At 47.8% G+C, this 22,149-nt stretch overlaps 4 protein-coding genes across 4 annotated transcripts; all 4 read right to left on the reverse strand.

Annotated features, from left to right (window-relative positions):
- Window positions 1–3,106: 3,106 nt before the first annotated feature.
- H6S33_011119 (uncharacterized protein) lies at window positions 3,107–5,815 on the reverse strand (the record flags this gene model as incomplete). The annotated part of the gene is made up of 6 exons (XM_044842513.1): window positions 3,107–3,835; window positions 3,894–4,531; window positions 4,672–4,750; window positions 4,985–5,097; window positions 5,469–5,635; window positions 5,781–5,815. The coding sequence occupies 6 exons, from the start codon at window positions 5,813–5,815 to the stop codon at window positions 3,107–3,109; spliced, it is 1,761 nt and encodes a 586-aa protein (XP_044697049.1).
- An 8,960-nt stretch (window positions 5,816–14,775) lies between these two features.
- Window positions 14,776–15,033, reverse strand: H6S33_011120 (uncharacterized protein; the record flags this gene model as incomplete). Its single annotated transcript, XM_044842514.1, has 1 exon — window positions 14,776–15,033. The coding sequence occupies one exon, from the start codon at window positions 15,031–15,033 to the stop codon at window positions 14,776–14,778; it is 258 nt and encodes an 85-aa protein (XP_044697050.1).
- A 1,385-nt stretch (window positions 15,034–16,418) lies between these two features.
- Window positions 16,419–16,727, reverse strand: H6S33_011121 (uncharacterized protein; the record flags this gene model as incomplete). Its single annotated transcript, XM_044842515.1, has 1 exon — window positions 16,419–16,727. One exon carries the CDS (start codon window positions 16,725–16,727, stop codon window positions 16,419–16,421), a length of 309 nt encoding a protein of 102 aa, XP_044697051.1.
- A 625-nt stretch (window positions 16,728–17,352) lies between these two features.
- On the reverse strand, window positions 17,353–17,691 carry H6S33_011122 (uncharacterized protein; the record flags this gene model as incomplete). Its single annotated transcript, XM_044842516.1, has 1 exon — window positions 17,353–17,691. The coding sequence occupies one exon, from the start codon at window positions 17,689–17,691 to the stop codon at window positions 17,353–17,355; it is 339 nt and encodes a 112-aa protein (XP_044697052.1).
- Between the last annotated feature and the right edge of the window lie 4,458 nt (window positions 17,692–22,149).

The following is a 22,149-nucleotide window of genomic DNA, read 5'->3' on the forward strand; positions in this document are numbered from 1 at the left end:
GAGTTTGACAAATATTATTCAAGGCTTATCGATATGCTAGAAAGGATAGGGGATGTGATTCCCCGATTTAAAGCTTATGAACGTCTCTTCCCGAATCACGAACAACTGCTGTATTCACTGTCAGTCGTATATCTTGACATAATTAACTTCTGCGTGGACGCGAAGAATGTCTTTCAAAAAGTCAAAAATCGCAAATGATGAAGACATTTCATAAATCTCGCTGATATTTTTCCCTGACCATTGTTCGTTTAGCTCGATTTTCCTTCCCCGGAAGTGGCTTGCGGGCTCTCAAAGTAGTCTGGAAGCCATTTTATCAGGAATTCGGGAATATAATCGACAGATTCCGCATGCATTCCGAGAGAGTAGATATGGAAGCACAAATAGCCCATATGGCCGAACAAGCCAACGAGAGTAGACGACAAGGCAATGAAAGAGAAGCTCAGGCCCTGGAAAGACATGCCGCCGCAAAAGGAAGAGAACGACAGCTCCTGTTGCATAAGGGTGGGCATTCTAGTCCTTATAATTGACCATACCGTTTCGAACGCTAAATATTCATTTGATGATAAATGATAGAACAAGCGCACCAGAATATATTACAGAAATTATCACGATATGAGCCCGAATACAAGCATCGCATTATAAAGAAGGCGCGCATCGAGGGTACTGGCAAATGGATGCTAGACTCTCCGGAATTTGAGGCATGGCTATTGGACCCAGGATCCTCATGTTTATGGTGTTACGGGATTCGTAAGTGACCCTCTAACGAGATGACTCATCAACTGCTAAAGCTTGTGGCGGAAAAGCTGGATCTGGAAAGACGATTGTGAGGTGAGCATTTTTGGATGCATCCGTTTATCTCCTCTGGTTAGAGGGGAGAATCTTGGGAGCCTCCTCGGATATAATGAGTATTACTGGTGTGCACTTATTTCCGCAATAGGGTTTGGCCAGGCCATTCCTGATAACGCAAAAGAGGCTTTTTCCTTTCTACATCAAAAGGACCGGCAGTCTTACCTAGAGACATCGTAAATCGATCACACTAGCTATTGTATCAGGAAACACGGTTCTGGCCGAAGGACTTGTCCGGCAAGAGCTTATAATACGTCTATCACCTTCCGAGTTACATAAATACGAGCCAATGGTGGAGCTTGCAGAGGAATATGGCTTTCAACAATTGGCAGGGTTGATTAAATCCAACATTTTACGGGCCTATCGATCCTAATATAAGTCCAGCGGTATTTTTCACATTTCCTTACACATCCTAATGCATCTTCTCTACCAATTTGTATAAGGTTAAGGTTTATTAAATTAATCGATGGCACATCGGGAACATTTAGGTTAAACCAACGGAAGAACTTGGGTTCAATCCGGCTGCTTTTTATTATTTTTTAATAGATTGCGGGAAATGTGTAATTAAAAGTATTAATTTGCACTTAAGATTCATTTCTTGATTCCTTTCCCCATAGTAAGATGATTGATTTCAGGGACAAACTTGCGATAGCTATATTAGCACTTTCCGATGATTAATTTTCCGTGCTGTATTTACTGGTGAACCTACATAGCTGGTGCTACGCAAATGTACGTAGTAACTGATGTATGAAGCTCAAGATGGTGTTGTATTCGTTCTATCTTACAGAGTATTTAAGGTTGCTCGAGCGGGCATAGGTGGCATGCCCGCACTATGGCCAACTAGTTGGCTATAGGCGCGCTAAGCCAAGTCCACCTATGCCCGTAGGGCATGCGATTACACTTAGTAATCAATTTTATACAGAGTCAACAAAATACCAATATTTGGGCGTATAGCAGCTGGTAAAGACATGTAGATCCGGATCTAGAGGAGACTGTTATGAAACCTTAAACATGTTGAGTGGGATATGATTCTGTCAATAGTGTGGTCCACGAGACGGGCTGGCTCGAGCCAAGGTCTCGAGCTTACGCAAGCCGAGATGAGCCCAAGATATGTGACAAGCTGGCTCGAGTCTGATCATAAATAGGCTCGAGACGGCTCGTGGACCACACTATATGTAGATATGAACAAAGGTTATGCTGAGTGGGGTTAGAACACGTTTTAACAGTACTAAATGAATCAGGTTTCTAGAAAAGTAGTTTGGTGGGCTGTTAAAGGGACGTACTGCCAGCTGAGACCGGATCAAATTTGTATGGGAGGTTTCGTTGGAGCTGTTTGGGATACTAGGAGCTCCTGATCGAGATGGTACCATGCAGTGTTGACATAGTGCTGTACTTTACCTGCCAGTCTGAGAGCCCCGACTGGCAAGAAAATAAAGAAAAATATGTAAGCCGCAAAGCAGCTTGCCTGAATGAAGCATTGAACTGATTGATATTACCGGCCACTACTTTTATATATATCTATGTGTGGGTTTTCCGATGTAGTAGGCTGAGGGCTTAACCGCACATTCGAGTGCATAATGATTGATAGAGACCATAGTTATACGTATATAAATCTACATTGTAGACATCCACATAAGCATGGTAGGTGGCATTAGAAGTGCAAGATACAAAATGAGATCCACCAAGCACCGGTGGCATCGAGTGGCTGATGGTCAATTTTTCCATCCCTAGCAAAGAGTTTCAAGCTTCACAAAAGACCACACAAATCACGCGAGTGCACAAATTTCAAGATCTCAATCCAAACATTTCATTCCTCTAACCCCACCACCTATGGAATGCCGGGATATTGTTCTTCAGATCTCACCCCTCCCCTTCCCCATCCTCTTCTATACGCTATGCCATCAAAACGTACCCCCCCCCCGTCCACCTCGTACCAATTCATAAATAATACTAATCCGCTCAACGAAAGGAAAAAAAAACGATGACACCCCCGTTCCCAGCGAAGAAAAAGAAAAAAGACCAAAGAAAGGAAAAAAAAGAAAACTAATCCCTTTTTTAAATTGGACCCCGAGAAAGAAAAGGAAAAAAAAAGGTTAGATGAAACACAACGAAGAAAGAAACCCAAACCCAGAGAAGAAAGAGAGAAATGAAAAAATATCATCCCAAACGTTGCCTATCGACCCTGGTCTCGAGACATGAAGAATCAAATGAAGAGAGAAAAATTACAGAAACCCATCAGCACTCGTACATCTCTATTGATCTAAAACTTGGAATGGGGCTTGGTGTCAAATCCATGGATCTCCCTGGTCGGGCTGCCGGCCGGAGAGTGCTCGTGTGCAGGGTTGTACATCTTGGTACGGATGTAGGTATCAAGGTCGGCATCGCTCAGCCATTGCAGAGTCTTGTTCTTGTCCAGGTTCTCGGCTTGGGAAGCACGGATGACATGACGGGCAACGGAGACGGAGATGTCCCGGATCCTGTCGAGGCTGGGGTAGAGCCAGCTCTTGGCTCTCTCCTCCTCGGTCAGGGAATCCGCAAGACCAACGGCAGAGGCGTATATCATCTCCTGGGTAACGTGGACCGACTCGCAGAGAACAGTTCCAAGACCAATTCCAGGGAAGACATACATGTTGTTACCCTGGCCAGGGTAGTAGGTGACACCGTCAGCCTCGACCTCAGGGAAGGGAGATCCGGAGGCAAAGATAGCCTTGTTGTTGGTGAACTCCATGGCCTGGGCGAAGGTGCACTCAGACTTGCTTGAGGGATTTGACAGGGGGAAAATGATAGGGCGGTCGTTAAATGACGCCATCTTCCTCAAGATGGACTCGGTAAAGACACCACCGATGGTGCAAAGACCCATAATACCAGTGGGGCGGACGAGATCAACAACCTCCTCGAGGGTCTTGTACTGTTGACCCTCGTTGTCATCGCGGGAGAAGTACACTTTGTGCTCCTGTAGCTTGTCGCCACGGTCGTCGGTAACCATTCCCTGTGGAATATTAGCTTCTGGTTCGACCATATCAAGAAATTGTAATGAGAAAACATACCTTCGAGTCAACAAGCCAAAACATCCTGCGTGCCTCGTTTTCGGGGATGCCATTCTTGACGAACAACTGCACGATCTGCTTGGCTACACCAACTGCTGCAGAACCAGCTCCCATAAACACCAAACGCTGATCCTTGAATGGGATGCCGGTGAGTTTGAGGGCGTTGATCATACCACTCAAAATCACAGCACCGGTACCTTGGATGTCGTCATTGAAGCAGGTGTAGGTATTCCTGTACCTCTCAAGAGATGGGAATGGGTTCTTGAAGTCCTCGAATTGGACAACAAGGCCGGGCCACTTGTCGTTCAGGGCAATCATCATTTCATCCAAGAACTCCAGAGATTCGGCCTCTGTGACACGGTGCATCTTGGCACCTAGGTACAGAGGGTCCTTCAAGTTCTCCTCGTTCTCGGTTCCAAGATCGAGGGTGATAGGAAGGGTGCGGTCAGGGTGGATACCAGCACATCCGGTATAGAGAGCGAGTTTCCCGACAGGGATTCCCATCCCGTTGACACCGAGATCACCGAGTCCGAGAATACGGGATCCGTCGGTGACAACGGTGATGTCCACCTTCTCGGCCGGCCAATTGTCCAGAACGGCACGGAGATTTCCGCGATCGGCATAGGAAAGGTAGAGCCCTGCAAAAAATAATTGTCAGCATGTGCTTGGGGTACCTTAGATTCCAACCCCAGTAAAACGGCGCAGCAGGGTCAAGATGCTTAGCATCGGGAGGTTCAGGGAGTGGGGTGATTTTATTTGCGTGTGGCGGATATCATACCTTCAGGCTGGGTGTAGATGTGTGACCACTTGAGGCATGCCTCTCCAACAACGGGGGTGTAGACAAGTGGAGTAATTTCCTAAAATCCCCGACAGTTAGGTCTCGTGCTCTCCAGATTTTCATTTTACCTTTCATCCATGCAGACTCCGCCGTACCGGGGGTCTGGCTCCCCCGAATGCATATGCAACTAGAGCAGACCCCCGGGCGCCCACCTTAGACATAGGGTGCAAAAGTGGAGACCGCAATAAAGCGGGGAATAAACTAGAGGAATAGGAACAGGTCGTGGATAAGATTTTATGCGGACAGTACGAACCTTCATGTTGTCCATCAACAAACGGTAGAACAAGTTGGTGTTGGTATTGCGGAGATTAGACAAGTAGGTGTACTTGTCAATGGTGTTGGACTTTTGCGCAATTTGCTCGAGGCCTGCATTATCACGGGAACATTGTTAGCATCACATATTCCAACTCCCGTGATGAAATTCGTTGACAGAGTGCATAAAAAAATGACCGCTTAAAGAATATTGTTGATTCCCCCACTCCGGTTGCGGCTGAAAGTCACACCCCCGGTAAAAAAAAAGATCAACAAGGATGTGAGTGCCAGGATTGTGACACAAGCAGCATAGTCGCAGAACCCAAAAAATAAACCATACGCGAAGAAGAAACAAGATGACAAAAGGTCGAAACAAAGCAGCGCCATAACCAAGGCAGCAAGTGAAGCGAGGTAAAGGGAATCTTCGCGCCGAATGCACAGCGGATGAGGGGAAATGCGGGTAGAATCGGTTTGGCGGAACTTACATCTAGCCTTTTGGAGCTCGAAGCTCTCAACGTGGGGAGGGAGGAGCCCGCGGACCTTGAGCTGAGCGCGGAGACCATCGTCGTAGGATGTATCAAAGTCGGAGGGGGAATGGGCGCGGGAGTGAACAGCGGAGTGAACCGCAGAGTGGATGTTTGAGTTAGAGCCGCTACAAGAGGAGCTCGGGAGTCAGTAAAAGAGCTTGAGAGCAAGCAGCGACGGCAGCAGCAAGACCATGGGATCAATCATGATGGAGCTGGTGGAGCTGGTGGAGCTGGTGGAGATGATGATGGGGGTGATGGAGATGGACTCACTTCTGGCTGGGGGTTACAGATCTGAACATAGGCATAGTTGATGATGTTGTTGCTAAAGATTTGTCCTGACCAAGGAATTTCGTGTTCGCCCTTGCGAAATTGTTTTGAGAGTTTTTGGAGTTAAAGAGTAGCGAAGACGCAGGAGTGTATGAAAGCTGTGATCTCGGTAGAGAGGATCGGGTTGGGAAGCAAGTTGAGGATAACTGGCGAAGCTGGATGGTAGATAGAATGGATTGTGAACGTTGTCGAGGAAGAGACCGCAGAATTTGGGGAGAGGCCATGACTATATATATAATTCTACGCTAATAATGCCTCACACCTTGGATGAGGGGGTAGGAGGGGCTGAAGGGGAGGGTGCACAGGTACTCCGACAGAGGGTGTGTGATTGAACGAAGAGGGGGGGGGACTTGTCTTCGCCGCCGAATACCAGCCAACAATAACAACAGTGCAGCTCTATATTCCCTGCGAGAGAGTTTGTCGTGTGCCTCCCTAAATAATGAATATATGCAGACCGTGGGGTGTGTATGCGAACTTGAGTCTGTGAGCTCAGTTGATGAGTTATGGAGTGAAGAGGCGCTAGTATAGTTACGCTTTCCGAGTCTCCGAGTCTCGGACAACCAAAGAGTCGGGGATGGCTTTTGTTGCAGTTACACCCCTCCCTTAAACCTGTAAAAAAAAAAGAAAAAAAATAGCAGGAAAAAGAAATGAAAAAGGTAAAACTCCCAAAGCCAATAATCCTGTCTTCCTTTCCTTAACGGTCTCAAACTCAAAGGTTTGGTGGGTTTTGTTGAGATGGAAGCTCTTTGTGTTTCGCTCGCTTGTAGGATTTTGAGATGACGGTGATGTCTGTCGAGGTTTCTCGAAATAAAAAGATATCGGGTCGTTTCGGGACTGCCAATTGGCATGGAAGAGGATTATTCCCCCCCCCCAGCTGCCTGCTACTCTGCTCTACTTTATGTATGCATGCATGCACCACCCTCCTTCCCCATTCCTCATGGGTTCGAGAATAACGGGTCCCCTGTCGCGGATTATCTTCCAGACGCTCCCCAGTAAGCTCTGTCAGCAACGACTCTAGCTGCCGCGCGGTGGCAGCCAGACTCTCTTCACACTCCTGACCTCCATTGGGTCATGCTGGGATTCTCCCCTAACGTGGAAGCTCACGCTCATGAGACAGCAACACGGATCTCCTGCTAGTGGTATTCTGCAATATCATGTGTATGTACAGTCACGCAACCTCACCCCCCGACCCTCTCTACTGTCAAAGCTCTCCTGTCCAGTGCACTGGCGATAATCTTCTAGATTTTTCGGATCTGGGTCTCGTCCATGTTGATCACTCAATTTGCGTCTTTTTTTTTTTTTTTCTTCCTCGCTTTCTTTCCGAAACCCTGAACAGAAATGAAAAAAAAATGAGGGACCTAAATTTGATATTGTGACATTTGAACATTTGAGGTACTTTTTTTTCCCTACACTCCCGACCCTAACCCCCCATTCCCTGGTGGGCCGGTTTCACAAAGCACTCTGGCTAGGACCTTAGGCAGCATCATCAATCAATAATCAACATCATCGCCGTCAGGGATGGGCAAGGGTCTGCATATATACCATACATATCAAAGGCCGTAAACATAGGAAGTAAATATTTTTAATAACTTTGCAATCTAGTAGACTTTCAATATGCATGTAGGTACGCAGAGCGCTCAGTACCCGGCGACGCAGCTTGTAAATGTCAACAAATTTAATTTCAGCACATGTGCGGCAGTGCATTCTCTACTCTACTCTAGGTACATACTCGTAGTAGGGTGCCTACCATCAGCGACAGCAGCAGCAGCATCATAAGCATACTCATCATGATCACCGTGCGGGCATGCTCAACTAGGGAGCTCTCTCCACTCAGAAACCTCATGTTCCTGTTCAGTAAGCTGCATATAATAAGAAAAAAGACCGTCGTTTCGGTTATCCCTACTAACACCTGAGTTCAGCTATGGACTAACTAAAACATGGCATTGCAATACTGTAGTCTTAATTCCTTCCTCCTTCCTAGTCGATTCGTAAGTCCGGGATCATTGCGGGTCTTTTCCAAATTATTCGGCCATTGTTTCCCTCGCGCCGGCAAGGGGGCCGGCGAATAAGTGGACGGGTCCTTCACCGTCACCGGGATGGGGATGGGGATGGGATGTGTATACTATTTTATTTCCTGAGTATAACTACACATGAGGTAAGTACATATACTTACTCTGTGTGTAGCACATTCTCGTAACCTAACAGCTGCCAGCTAGGGGAGGGCGCCTGGGGGCTTCGTTATTGTTATTGTTATTACACGGGTTCCACCAACAGCGGGTTCATCGCGCAAGTCGCTCATGATGGAACATGACAGATGGTCCTTTCTCGCGTACGTGTGTTTCCATTTGGTTTTGGTTTGTGGTTTGTGTGGGTTTTTTTTTTGTTTCGCGCAGGCGAACCGCCGAGGCGAGGAGAGGCGAGCGAGAGAGAGTGTGTGAGAGGCCAGGCAGGCCCATCTTTTCTTTCCTTCTTTTTCCAAATTCCCTCCGAGCTCCTCCTGCTTCCTCCTCGTCCTCGCTATCATCCGATTTTTTGTTTCCTTTTTCCCCAGGAACCAGCGATCGAGGGATGGAAGGTCAGAGAGAGAGGCAAAAGAAAAGAAAAGAAAGCAAAGCAAAAAAACGCAATGCAAAACCATCATGACCGCAATTTAGTAATGATCTCAAACCTAATCATCATCATCACGGTCGCTCCCCTCTTCACCCCACGATAGCCTGTAGTGATCTAGTTCCCGAGTACACATTCGGGCCGGCGTGGAGTAATTGCGCTGTGTATTAAGATGCGAACGTAAAGATCTCAACGGAACAAGATCTGCCTCCCACGAGACCATCAGATGGATGTGCTGCATCGACAACGGCAACGACGACGAGGAGAGCAAAGCAACGTTGGAAAGAAAAATTTTCCTGTCCTACAGAGCAACGTCACGGAGCAGAGCGGCGCATTCACCGTCTGCTTGTCCTCTTTCTTTGTTGTTGTTGGCGTTGCGAGAGAAATAATTACATACTATACTCAGCATAGTCTACGTTAATTGCTGGTATCACGAGATCTCACCAGTGCCTCTGTCCAGATTCAGGAAAAGTGAGATCCCCCCCTTCATCCTCCCCTCCTCCCGAGTTCCCCAGCTTTCGCTAATTTTGCAGCTTGAGGAAAGGAGGCAGAAGCATGGCATGCAAAGACAACACACGACAACGACGCTACCGTGCAGAGGCAACAACAGCATCAGCAGCAGCAGCAGAGGGGACCGACCAGCCGAGAGACAGCGGATAAGGAATGAACTACCGATGGTGGAGGATGGTGGCGGTGAGTGTGGCTGGCGGTGGTCAAGCTTTTTTTTGCGCCCCTCCCCCCACCCCATCTCGGCTCACCGCAAGCAACAACCAACCGTCGCCACCGTCATCACCGTCGCCGCACCGGGGGGGGGGGGGTCCATGCGGGGGAAGGGATGTGTCCGGGTTAACAGGCCGAGATGAGATATACACACATCTGCGCAATAACCTTAGATTGATGACATGCGATGATGGGCTGTTGCTGTTGCAACTGTTGCAACTGGTGTCGCGTTGCTCCGATGTTTTCCGCTAACTCGCTGCCAACGTCGTACATCATGTATGTTTCCCACACCCCATCCCCCCCTTACCCCGGCCTTAGCAACAAGACATCAGATAACCGAGGGCAAAGCAGAAACCTCCCGGTATGGGTTCAGACACACGTTTTTTATTTGCCCTCCGGACAAGATCGAAAAGCTTAACCAGACCTCCAGGCCTTCATCTCTACATGTGACGCTCCGATGTTTCCCGGCATATGCCATGCTCATGCTATGCTATGCGGATGATCTTGTCCATCATCAGCATCATCATCATGCTCGTTGTTTATCCAGAAGCTCTCTGATACGCTCGCTACACCACGGGGAAAAGGCGGGGAGAAGCACAAACAAGGTTGGATAAGTGTACCAGTGCACCGCACCGGGTATGCGCTCTGGAGGCAGAAGAAGATGCTGTTGGAATTGCATGCATGGCATACCCTATTCCACTTTACTAGGGAGCTATCAACCTCACCCCGCCGAACACCCGAGGAAACAAAGTTTTGCGGGGGAAATCTAGCATGAGATCAATCTAATAAAAAATAAAAATAAAAAAAAAGCCTCCATCCATATCCACTCCACACCGCGGGCCGAGGAGCAAGCAACGAAAGAATTCAAGGACCAGACCCTATTCTGCCCTACCTACTCCACATACATACCTAAACTCCACATGGGCCTTGACTCATATTCTTACTTACCCAGTTACCGAGAAACTCCCGAGACGAGATGGCTCCCGAGATCTGCCAAGAGATCTACTTTTCACGTGTTGCAGCTACCGGAGATATGGAGGCACGTTTTTTTTTCTTTTGCGGGTAATGGGGCGGTAGTCCCGCTAGCTTAGCTTGGTCTCTCCTACTTGCTTTACTCCAGAGGTTTGGGGACGGGTATGAGTCATGGCCATCGTTCTGTTACTGCTGGTTATGCATGATGGTCTCCCTGCGCGGCTGGGCAATATCAAAAACGATAACCTCGGGTTATGGACTTAGCTTAGAGTCGCGGTTAATCGATAGATGTTTTACAAGCTCTGAAACTACCGTGCCGGTAATGCATTGTGAAGCCTGAACGGCAGTCATGAAGTCAGTGAGTGAAATTGAAGTTGCGGGTATGAGCGGGTCGTTCCGGAGTGGAAGGCAGAGCTTTAGGACCAGCGTCTTGATGTTAGTGTGAGTCACCGGTGGTGTTTGGATCTGTTCAGTATAGAGTGCGAGATTCTGTGGGGAATGTATTTTACTCGCGTTGTCTGGTTCTGTGATAATGGCTTCATGTCTTCTCTGCTGCTCGTCGAGTGGAATTCTGCCTTTCACTACTTTTGCGTCTGATCTGAGTAAATCACTTGATTGCACGCTACTACTCTACTCACTACTATTGACTGACTTTCCGAACATTGAACCTCTACCTATCAAGAATATTTCCCTACTATTCTCATCTCGACCTACTTGAACACTATTCCCATCTCAACATCCTACACTATTCCAATTTCAACCTACCTACGTATGCTACACTACTAAGCTTCCACAGACATTCTAGCCTCGCCCAAGACACTCATTGCGCCTGCGAGTCTCATCCCTTCCACCGTCTCCAGCTCCAATACCGGCCCCAGCCCCACGATGCAGATGCTGTCTTAGATGCCGGATCGTGCCGGATCGATAGGCTAGCCAGCTACTCCTAGGTACTCCTGCAAGTATTTTGCTCAACAAAGCTTACTCTGTCCTCTTTCGAACTGCACTTTAACCCTACTCTACCCTCGGGGGCGGTCTTACTTACGGGTTGGTATACACGCTCGAGCCCAGTACTTATGGATATCAGGGTTTTGAGGGAGAATATTACTTTGTCCTGCTCTACATTGACCCCGGGCTGTAATTACATATCGACGGTCTAGAGTTGGGTATAGGTACAGAGTAAGCCGGCCGTCCAATCTTTAATGGGCCTGGAGGTACTGTTACTCCAGTACTCTACGTGGGCGCGTCAATTGGTAGGAGTCAGCTCGCTAGCTAGATAGCTACCATCTCTACTATCTACTACATATAACGCACCGGCCAATAGCGGCGCACGCAGTATTCCAGAGCTCGGCGTCCGAGACATAAGCTCCCAGAGCTACCTACCTACCCTGGCTACTATGTACATCCCCTCTCCCCCCAATCCACCACTTCCCAATATCAACATACCCCCAGCACCGAAAAAAAAGGGAACTCTCGGCACCCACTCGGCTGTTCCACACATGATCCGACACCTGCATATCTCCGAACCCTGGCCCTCCGCGAACCCTCCCCCAACCCAACCCAACTACTCGGGTCCGCTTCCAACCAGGGTCCAGCTCAGGTTGGTACTCTACTGACATCTGCCACCCGGGGAACAAGCTCTGTTTCAGGGTAAAATAAAGTTGTTGGCCGGGAAAGTTGATCCGGAAGATCATCTTCAGGGTATAGGTTGCACAAGGGTTAGGGGTGGTGGTGTCAGTGTTGGTGTTGGTGTTGAGTGTGGGACGGAGTAGCTTGGCGGGGTGTGGGTGGGAGTTAATGTAGAGGAGATATACCCAGTTAGATTTAATGCAGGTCATACAGTCGATTAGGAAGTTACTTTTTTTTGTGCTGTGAGATAGAGGAGTTGTTTTTTTGTGGAGGAGGGGGGGGCGACCGTTTTCGTGCGGCCCAGTGAAGAGGTTGCGATCTGGACTGTCGTATCCAAGCTTTGTCACATGGTGGCTTTCCGAGGGGTAGTTCATGTCGAGGTGCATGAACGATATGATGGCGTTTTCGTCTGGAGTTTGGTGATGTTGTTTCTTTCTGACATGTGCCGCGCCGGTTAATGTTCGTGAAGATACAGAATGTAGAGATAGCTAGCGTGCAGATTGATAGAGGCGAGGGGGCTTATCGCGCGCAGCCAATGGGCGCGGGTGAGGTGTGCACGTGAAAAAAAAAAACTCTCGAAACCTTCCCCCCGCGGGTTGGGAAACTCTGATAGTGGTGGATGTTGTCGCTGGAGTGAAGTGGGAGCAGGGGATCATGGAGTATCACTCGTTTTTGGCGCTTTTTTGATGTTTGGTGGTGTGCTGCTGCGGGTTGGAAAGTAGATTGGCCCTTTAAGATTTGTTTCCGGATATATCGTAAGCCAGGGGTGTGTCGCAATGGGACCCTTCCTGTGCATGGTGTGAAGGTGGGTCGCTGTGGCTGTGTTATCTAGATTGCAACGTTGTCTACTGGATCCGGTTCTCTTCGTAGCTCACCATGATATACAATCGCAGATCAAATGAAAAGACTAGCCAACTATAATATAGAGAAATGGGACTTAATTCGTATGGCTAGTGTTGGGGCATTGTATGAGAATTTCGGATTAAGCTTGTATGCTGCGCATGCTATATATAGCCAAGTACTAGCATGCTGATGAATTCTTCCGCAATTAATTACTTTCACCAGCATTTCCGGCCGGCCGGCATTGTAGCTGATACCGGAGGTAGTATTAGGGTACGTTTCGGGGATGAACAAAACAGTGTATACTCTCATCTTTTGCACTCTAACTCGTAGCGCCAACCACAATAGGATTATCTAATCTATGCTCGGCTAGAACTATGTGGACGTGGAAAAGAGCCGCTATTGTGGCTGTGCACATATAGTGAGTTTCTTATTAGGTAGGACATGGGACCTTGTATCTACGAAGCTGGGCGTTTAATGAGCAAGTCCACAAGATATTCCAACATAGAAATAAATCCATCGGCGTTATCCCATGGTCCGTTAGGTAAACCTGCACCCTTTCGGAAGCCACGGAGAATCCGAGCGAAAGATCGATAACCGATAAGGATTTATTAGCACCGGCCACTTTTTCCGCCCCTACAAAACAAGGGTCGGTATGACTCGGCGGGCTGTGGGATACTATAAAGAATACATGCAGGTTTGATTTACCTCTATGATATCTTCAATTTTGATCCGTTCCCAGACTCTTAACACGCATATATACAGTATGATTTACCTAGATTATTCGTCGGAGTATGTTATCTATAGGTTCATATACACCTGAGCAGTTCTCACCAGCATGAAGGATAAGAAGCTCAATCATAAAGTATCACTCGGTTTGCAAATGTTCTCCGGGAAATTTACCAGGTGTCCGATTTATTGGAGGCGGTAATCGGGTGGGGTTCGGGCTAGGTGATAGCAAATAACGTATTAAGTGTTGATTGTGAGGGTAGAGTAACGGTGGTTCTGTAACGCGGTTTTGTCGGCTTTCCTCGGATTTAAAGAGGCCCCGCGGGAGATGGATGCATGCAATCAACTCTCAAGTCTGTGACATAGACGCTCAAAAGCTCAACACTTTATGGTATTGTTGGGGGTGATAGAAGAGGGTCGTGGTAATGATCGGAATTAAAGATAGTGACCTTTCTTCGATCTCCGTATATATAACTATAGCTCTCCTAGGCCTAACTCTTCAAATATTAATTAGAACCAAAACTATAAGCCGGACCTAATACCCAATTCCTAGGAATTAAAATCTCTTGCAAATGTGCTAGGCTCGCTTCTCAACGGTGCGTTCGCCTCCCGGGGGTGGGTGAGGGTGGACGGTCAATCACCTTAGTCACAAAATATCACTCGACCTGCTTCATGGTTTGTCATGCGCTAAGACAACGTCAATATAACTCTTTATGCCCCCCTGATGGTCAGAAGGTATAGAATATTTGTATTAGCGACTTTCTAATACTCTAGAGATGCGTGGTTGGTTTATGTCGGATCCGGGCGGGGTTGGTCGTAGGATAAATAGTGTTTTATCTACGGGCCTAGTTAAAGATTAGTGGAAATACAGGAGCGGTGATGTTACACTTTTGTAATACTCGAGATACAATGCACTACGCACATGTTTCTGGGGCCTATTTGCTATCGTTGGGCCACATCGATATCAACACCACAGGAGCATGAGCTGGAACGTAGGCAAGGGGGGGGGGGAGATCACAGTGCAGAGCGAATATGAAAGCTTAAGCAGTTTGAGCACCGGAATTAACGCCGGTCTACTTGAGTTATATGAGTATAACATGGCGTAGTGGATACTTTGTCTTTCCATTCAAGAGGGTGTAACGTATTTTATATCTTAATCATAAAATATCACTCGACCCACCTGAGACAAAAATAATACATCAGTCAAGCCTCCACCCCACAAAGACCTAGTATACAACACACCAACTCCCACCAACTCCCACCAACACCCCGAAGGCATAACTAACAAGAACGCTATATTTTCAAACTTCGAAGCTTTTTGGCCCTAGTGTGTGGGGCCGAGGCCAAGGCTCAAGGATGACAAACTAGGATCATTTTAGCATGACATCGTGGCCGAGTGGTTAAGGCGACAGATTAGAAATCTGTTTCGTTCGCGAGCGTAGGTTCAAATCCTGCCGATGTCGTACTTTTGTTCCGTTATCCAACTTCTGTGTTGGGTGTAATGGGGTGCTTGGGTGATTGTTTTGAGTGGGGTGTGTTTTGATGTCTCGTGCGCAAAAATGAGATTTTGGTGGATGCTACTACGGTCCCGGCTTGTTGTATCTTGTTGTGCGCGAGGGTTGTGTTGGGCTTCGGATTCTTCGGTGGTCGTGGAATAAGGATGACGCCGCCGCCGGCCGCCGCCTTGGGTGGTGTAGGACATTGTTTTGCTAATAAGAGAAGGCCACCTGAATTGTAATAGGTTAGCGGTGACCGCACTCTAGGAATTTGAGCTCATCCGGGGTACCCTTCTCAATTCTGGGGTACTAATTTTCAAAATTTGGGACAGTCCAGAGACAGGTTTACCTACATCAGGTCTCGTCAAGGCGTCAGTTAAACCGCCGAAAATTTGAGTCTTGTCCGATTCTCGCCGTTTATGTATCGTATTTGTCGAGCTTGGCGGCTTTCGATCTCAAGATCTCATGGAGTTGTTGTACTTTTCGTCCGAATATATGGGAAAGGATCGAACTTAGCCTGGATATCACCGCTGCTGGACACTCGACTAGACTGTCGGGAGTGTCCTGAGTGACGGTAGAGGGTTGATGTGATGTGGTCTTCTTCATATAAGGTGACGTGGCGGGAGAGGATGGACGTTAACGTTGTTTGTTCTTTTCTACTCCAGCAGCTAGTAAGGCTACCGTGTTGTAGTCCACGAGGACGAGTATTGTTCTACCCTTACCTCGAGGATACTCCTTACCTCAAGGACCCCCCAAGGGTATATACAGTTCTTACCTATACACACTTAATATGCCTGAAGTCATGAGAGAATACGCCTCCTACCTCAAAGAAATAACGCTCTCTTTTCTCCCGGAATCATCTTTTATCGTCCTCGAGGACAGCAGTATCAGACTTCGAGGACAGACAAGCACAAATGTAAAGAGCACGAGGCAGCTCGAGAGTATTCTCAAACTTCACCGGCTAGAGCGTCCTCATGGGCTATACTTGTATGCCAACTCTCGGTTCGGATAGTTGGGGTTGATACAGCGACATCCGCCGGCAAAGCGGGAGTTCGTTTATATCTGATTGGCTGTGAACTTCCGGAATGGAAAAATGGGTTTCTATTATCCTCTCAAAGAAGAATTGTATGAGATAGATCTATAGAGATGGGTCCTTCACAGCGGGGTTGAGATAGTTGAGATGGCAGCGGGTTATATCTTACGGCTGAAAAATTCAGGGCTTATGATGTCCAATGCGTGTTCCGGTAAGGTCTTACAAGCTGAAAACATGAGCAGGTTGACCAATCTAATGGTAAGTGTTGCCTGGATAGACCGCTATCTCTGAACAGAAGGTTTCTATAAACCGACAACTCCGCATATCAGTTTACATGGCACGAAGGTCAAACGAAGTGAGGATGCACATGGTTTTCTATTATTATTAATGCGTCCCCTAAGTATTACCGCCGTCTTGAACTCAATATCGCCCACTCATCGCAAGCTAGAAGCCACAAACCGGCATTAGCTGGAACAAACGTTTCTGCGGAAAAAATCATGCACTCTCTTCTCGGTTCTCGCGCACAAGCACCCAATTTTCCATCCCCTACCCGCCGCTCTAGACATCACCCAACAACTCCGTCAACATCAACTTCGCCAACTCCTCCTTCGAGACCTTAATCTTCGCCTTCAGATCCTCCATCTCCGCCCAGACGATGATGAGCTGGCTCATAAATTGGTAATACTGGTCACTGGACACATCGTATTCATCCAGTTGGCTCATCAGCGAGTTGATGTAGGCTTCATCCTCATCAAGCATCACGAGACGATCTTCGTAGCGCTGGGTGGTGATTTCGCAGATTTCGATGCGGAGCTTGACGGAGTGGACAACAGGCTCAGCACGCCCGTGGCGTCGAATTTGTGTCATGTTTTTCGGGAATCTGCTGACGTCAGTTGGGCTAGACTTGTGAGTTTCTGAGAGCGGGTTTGATACCGTGATGAAGCTTTGCGATTATATGCTGATGAGGTTGAAATCTCGCGATGGATTTGGGGTTTTAGCGGGCGATGTGGGGGTGTCTGTTGATGAAGAGGGAGACGCGTGATGGGAAAGGGAGATGAAATGGAAGAGGAAGGAAGGTAGGAAGCCCCCGTTGTTCACTAGTGTTAATGCTAGCTGTATTTTTTTGAATGCCTGTGAATGAAGTGGATTTCGGGAGTCTTAGCTTGGTCACACAGTTGGACGGACTATGATGACGTCCCGTTACAATCGAGCGCTTGTGCGAGCTTGCACAAGTTATCAGTGCGACGTCATACTAGAGAGCGTGTGATAGGTCATAAATTGACCCATTGATAAGATTAAAGAAAGCTTGCAAAATATATACAGCCGAAACTCCCTCCCCGCGGTCCTGCCGCACGCAGCCCCTCCACCCACTTCATAACATCATAAAAAGCCCTCTACAACACCACCACATCAGCGTCCATCTCACCAGCAGAAAAATCAAAATCAAAATCACTATCACAGGCACAGTATACCTAATGTAACCCTCTAACCTTTAAAACTCCACCTCGCCATCACTCTCCCCACTCCCCGACTCGCCCCCCGACTCCTCTCCCATATCGATCCCCTCATCCTCGTCCTCCTCCTCCTCCTCACCCAGCAACATGATCCGCGCCTCCTCCTCCTCGATCTGCCACCGCTCGACCTGCGAGAATCCGAGCCAGCTCTTGAGCATCAGCAGCACGTGCGCGGGCGTGTCGAGTAGCTTAGCGATCTTCTTTTTTGGCTCCTCCGTGGAGGCGTCGGGGCTGCCGTGGCCCATCAGCGGGGCGAGCTCGGGCGTGAGCGGGATGGGGGTGTAGGTGGTGGGGGAGTCTGTGCACGTGGTGGACATTGTGGGGGAGTTTTGTGGTGTGTATTAGGTATGTGTATTGAAGTTGTAGTTATGGATATGGTGTTTTATCGAGCAGATGCTGAAGACTAAACACACTCTCGTCAATGGCGTGTGGGCGCTTTTATATCTAGCATCTGAACACTCACTAGTACTACCAGCGCAGCCCACCGGCGGGAGTGATCGCCACGCCAAGCCCGAGTGAGAGTCTGTGACGACTGGGAATAGACAGGGGTGCCGTCGGTGAGTGTGACGCCATCACCGGGGGACAATGCAATGTTTTCCTGAGGTGGGAGACAATGCTATTCTATCGATTGACCAGCGCTGAGTGTGACAATAGCCTGGTGATCGTTCGGTGAGGCTTGGGTTGGAGATGAAGGGGTGGTGCATAATGGCCTTGTGTTTAGGTCGGTGGAGGCCGGGGGGATGCAGAGCTGGAGGTGGGTTGCGTAGGTATGTAAATATAGATAGGGTAGCGTGTGGATTGGATTGGATTGTAGAGGCTCTGGGTTCTAGCTACCGGAGGGTGAGGTGAAGATAGCGTGGCCATGGCGAGTGGCTCGAGTGGTAGTGGTTGGAAGCTTAATTAAGGCTGGAGATGCAGCGCGCTGTTAGGAATTGGCTTCGCAGCGAAAATAGAGTGCAGTGTCCTGAGAACCACATGAGTGCCGGTCGGTGGAGTGCTCTTTCTCCTGGTGCACGACCTGCCTGTGTTGGTGCCAGGTGAGAGTGATGATCGTTTTTATGTGTGGCTTCATGATCATATTGATGCCCGCGCCCGTTGTAATAAGCGCGCGAACCCTAACCCAATACTTCACCGCGCGCAAAAACGTCAACCATCCACAACACCACAAACAAATAAAGTCGGGGATAAAACGCTAGAAAATAGCTTGTTCAACGTGTTCGGTCATAGAACGATATCGCCTAGTTAGTACTGCAGTGGGTGACCATGTGGGAATCCTGGGTACCGAACTCATCCTCTTCATTTTGCTTTTTGGTTTTGGTCGTTCGTGACCGAGGCGGGGACGGTTTTGGCGGCGGCGTGGTTGGGGACTTGGTGGGTTGGCTATCTGGACTAGCGTCCCGTAACAGCTTGGGTCTTTTTCTCCATCTCCGTTACAACAACGTTTCCGTTCAGCTTCGCTTCACGACGTCATACGATAAAGGTTAGCTTTCCTTGAATAATCACGCACTTAATTTTTTACTCTCTTTACTGTTCCTACAACTACAGCAACCACCACAGAATGTCCAGCCTGAACATCGTTCGTCGATTTGTCGTTTGCCGCCAGCTTCAGGGCTTTTGTGGTCCACTGGCAAGAAGTGCTTTTACCACGAGCCAGGTAGGTCTTAAGTCTCACGGTACTTGTTCGTGTTGCTCATGCAAGCCGAGTGGTTCAGAGAAACTTAAATGATGACGGCCATAACTCATCCAATCTTGAGGGTCCTAGGAAGGCATCTTCTGCATCAGGATATGTTGCACGGGACGCATTCCATCAACTTGATAAAGTGAGCACTTGATAGTTGGAGATAACTCATTCATAATGTTAATGGCTTATTGGAATATCACAGTCCTCAAGATTCACGTAGCCGAATTGAGGTCAGATATTAAGGATTTGGGGAGGAAAATGGACCAAGGGTTTGATCGTTTACTCTTCTTTATCCTGGGTACCTTCCTATTGGAAGGGGGGTGGGGTATCTACAAGGAGGAACATTCGAGGACTCGCCCTGTCGAAGGGGGCTGTGCTTTTTTGGGTTTGGGGGGGGGGAGGAGGTGGGGTTGCGTTAACAAGGAATCATAAAAGCTGAAGAGGTCCTCAGTCGTTGGCGAGTGATGCCAAATCCCTAACTAAAGAATGTAACTGATGAAACTTGACATAGTTTTCGCCTGTTCGGGAGTTCACTGTGGGCTAATTCTTGCTGGTACATATGGTCATGGCGTTTTGTGTTTTTTTATTTGGTGTAGGTGCATCATATTATAAGGAGATCATGGAAAATAGAGGGGTTTTGCTGCTTGCAAATAGATGGCTTAATTATGTACATACTATAGCGAATAGAAGAATGTTTTTATTCCGAAGGTACAGCTGTTTACGATTTAGTATTTTCATTGAAGTTTATATTATTTGTTAATGAGCGGGGGGGGGGGGGGGGGGGGGTGCGCAGCCCGAAAGTTGCAAAGAAATATTTACGAGCGAAGCGAGCAAAAGGAAGAGAAACGAGTGAATGGGGCATTTAGTTATTAATGGAGCCGCTATATGGACGAGGAACGTCCGCTATATTCACATCCCCGTGAAGAGCGCCTTCGAGATGAGCTATGGAGACCTGCACCTGTTTCGAAGAACGGTAAATCCCCAATTGGTCATACGTTTGGAGAGAGTGAGCTTTAAGGTTCCAAAAGGGCGGTCACCTGTCTTCTATCAATACCTTAGCGCCCAAAAAAATAAGCCTTCCATCTCCTTTTTCATGGTTGAATCAGCTTTTGGTGTTGGTGCTAATGTTCTCTCAAGCGCGAATTTCTTCCATTGGTCCGGAGTTCTATTCTTCTAACGATGCTTACTAGCCACCTGTGGCTGCGCCGAATCGAACGTCATAATGGAATCCTTGAATTTCTTGGATTTGGACATATTCAATTGAATAGAGCGAGGTTGGGTGAGTGCAATAAGAGCTATAGTGGCTTTGAACTTTAGAATAGTTGGGAGCAGAAGGATGTAGTTTGGAACAAAAAGGTGAAGCTTAAAACAAAAAAGTGTAGCTTGGAGGGAACGAGATACATGAAGCTATTGACGAAGGTATCATAGAGGAAGACCTTGTACTCTACTTAGCTGTATGCCGAAAAATACTTGAGGACTGAAGATTCTACACTACGTGATAAAGTGACATGTCAGCTGCAATGGCAGGCACAGGCTTGGCTGCATTAATTTCCTTTCGCAAGAACTGGGTGCACTGATTTCTAATTCTAATATTCTAATATGTACTGCAATACTCTATGTCTCAAAAACACGTAAAACATTTAGACGCGGTTTGGTTGGCCGGTTTGCGCTATTTGAGACACTGTTCGAGACACTTTGAGGGTTAGGTGTGTGTTGACTAAGCACGACCCATCCTGAGCAGCTGGCGCAACATTATTGAGTATATCAAGAAAGGGTGAACTGACTAGGAGGATGTGAACCACCCCCCCCGGGGAGCGGGGGCCGAAGGTCTCCCGCTCCCAAAAAAAACTGGGGCAGATTGAAGAACTATTGGAAAATTGAATATCAAGAAAGAGAGTGGATTGGCTGGGAGGAGGTGAATCCCCCGTCCCCCAAAACTTTGTACGTGGCAGACCGAAGCACTTACCTCTCCAAACGAACCCGCAACTCGCGGTCGCGAGGTGGCCTACCGCTAGTAAGACGTACTCTAATAATTCAGGGTTTGTGTGCGCGGGTACTGGTGCCTGGTCTTGGCTTTAAATTTAGATACTAGTATGTCAGCCTGTCGCTTATGCTTCATCATATAATTGTGTCGCTCATCCTTCATGAAAAAGCGAACCAACCCCTTTACACCGCCGAAAAAATGTTGAGAATACCAAGAGGCACTGCCCACTAAATACTCTGTAGACGACTTGTACGTTGATATCCCGAAGGGAGGTGGAGTTATAAGCCAGCCTGAATCAGGGGAACCGAAAGGCTTGGGACTAAGGTATACGACTTGTCTCAGTGCTGTACAGACGCCTTGTGATTATCTCGAATGTTGATCATGAGATGCGTATAGTGCTGCGTAAAATCTGGTTGTGCCAATCATTTCCGCTTGCCCAGCAACCACTCCTTACAACAATATTCCTACCGCAACAAGTACAGATGATACTGGGACACTTTTGGAAGTAGGATAGTTGAGTAGTATCGTATCAAGTGGACAAAACTTTGGAATTGGGATTGAAGTAAATAAACTTTGGTGTAGGTGCCGCTTAGGGGCGTTTGAATGTAATTTCCTAAAAAGTTCATTTGTAGTTACGTTTTAGATTCTAGACTGGCCGACTAACTCCGTTGTTTAAAGTTGGGGGGTTTGTTTTAGTCCTATTCCCATCAATTTCGCTGGCGTTGAAAGGTTGTACGCCCAATGTGTGCGCGGGGGTAGGATCCTGTAAACACCAACCACGTGTGGGGTGAAGGTATTGGGCCAAATCGAGCTCGAGGGGAAATAACTGCATAAAGAAACCTAACCCTCGCATGTTACATGCAGATGAGTCGATGTGATATCAAGTCCTATCGAATCATTGGTAAGCACATACCACCCGGTCGTTTCGCCTCATTGACACTGCATCGGAGCACAAAGATACATATAATTTTGCTAAAACCTGGTGGATCAGTACGTTGGACACGAGGAGAGTACATATGTACCAGGAATGATTGTGCCGATCGCGGCGCTGCGGCAGAGCTGGTTGATCAAGTAAAAAATACGAACCAGGAATGTGTACTCGCGACTGGC

Source organism: Morchella sextelata (assembly GCF_020137385.1).
Source record: "Morchella sextelata strain SCLS chromosome Unknown scls_5, whole genome shotgun sequence".
NCBI classification, from domain to species: Eukaryota; Fungi; Ascomycota; class Pezizomycetes; order Pezizales; family Morchellaceae; genus Morchella; species Morchella sextelata.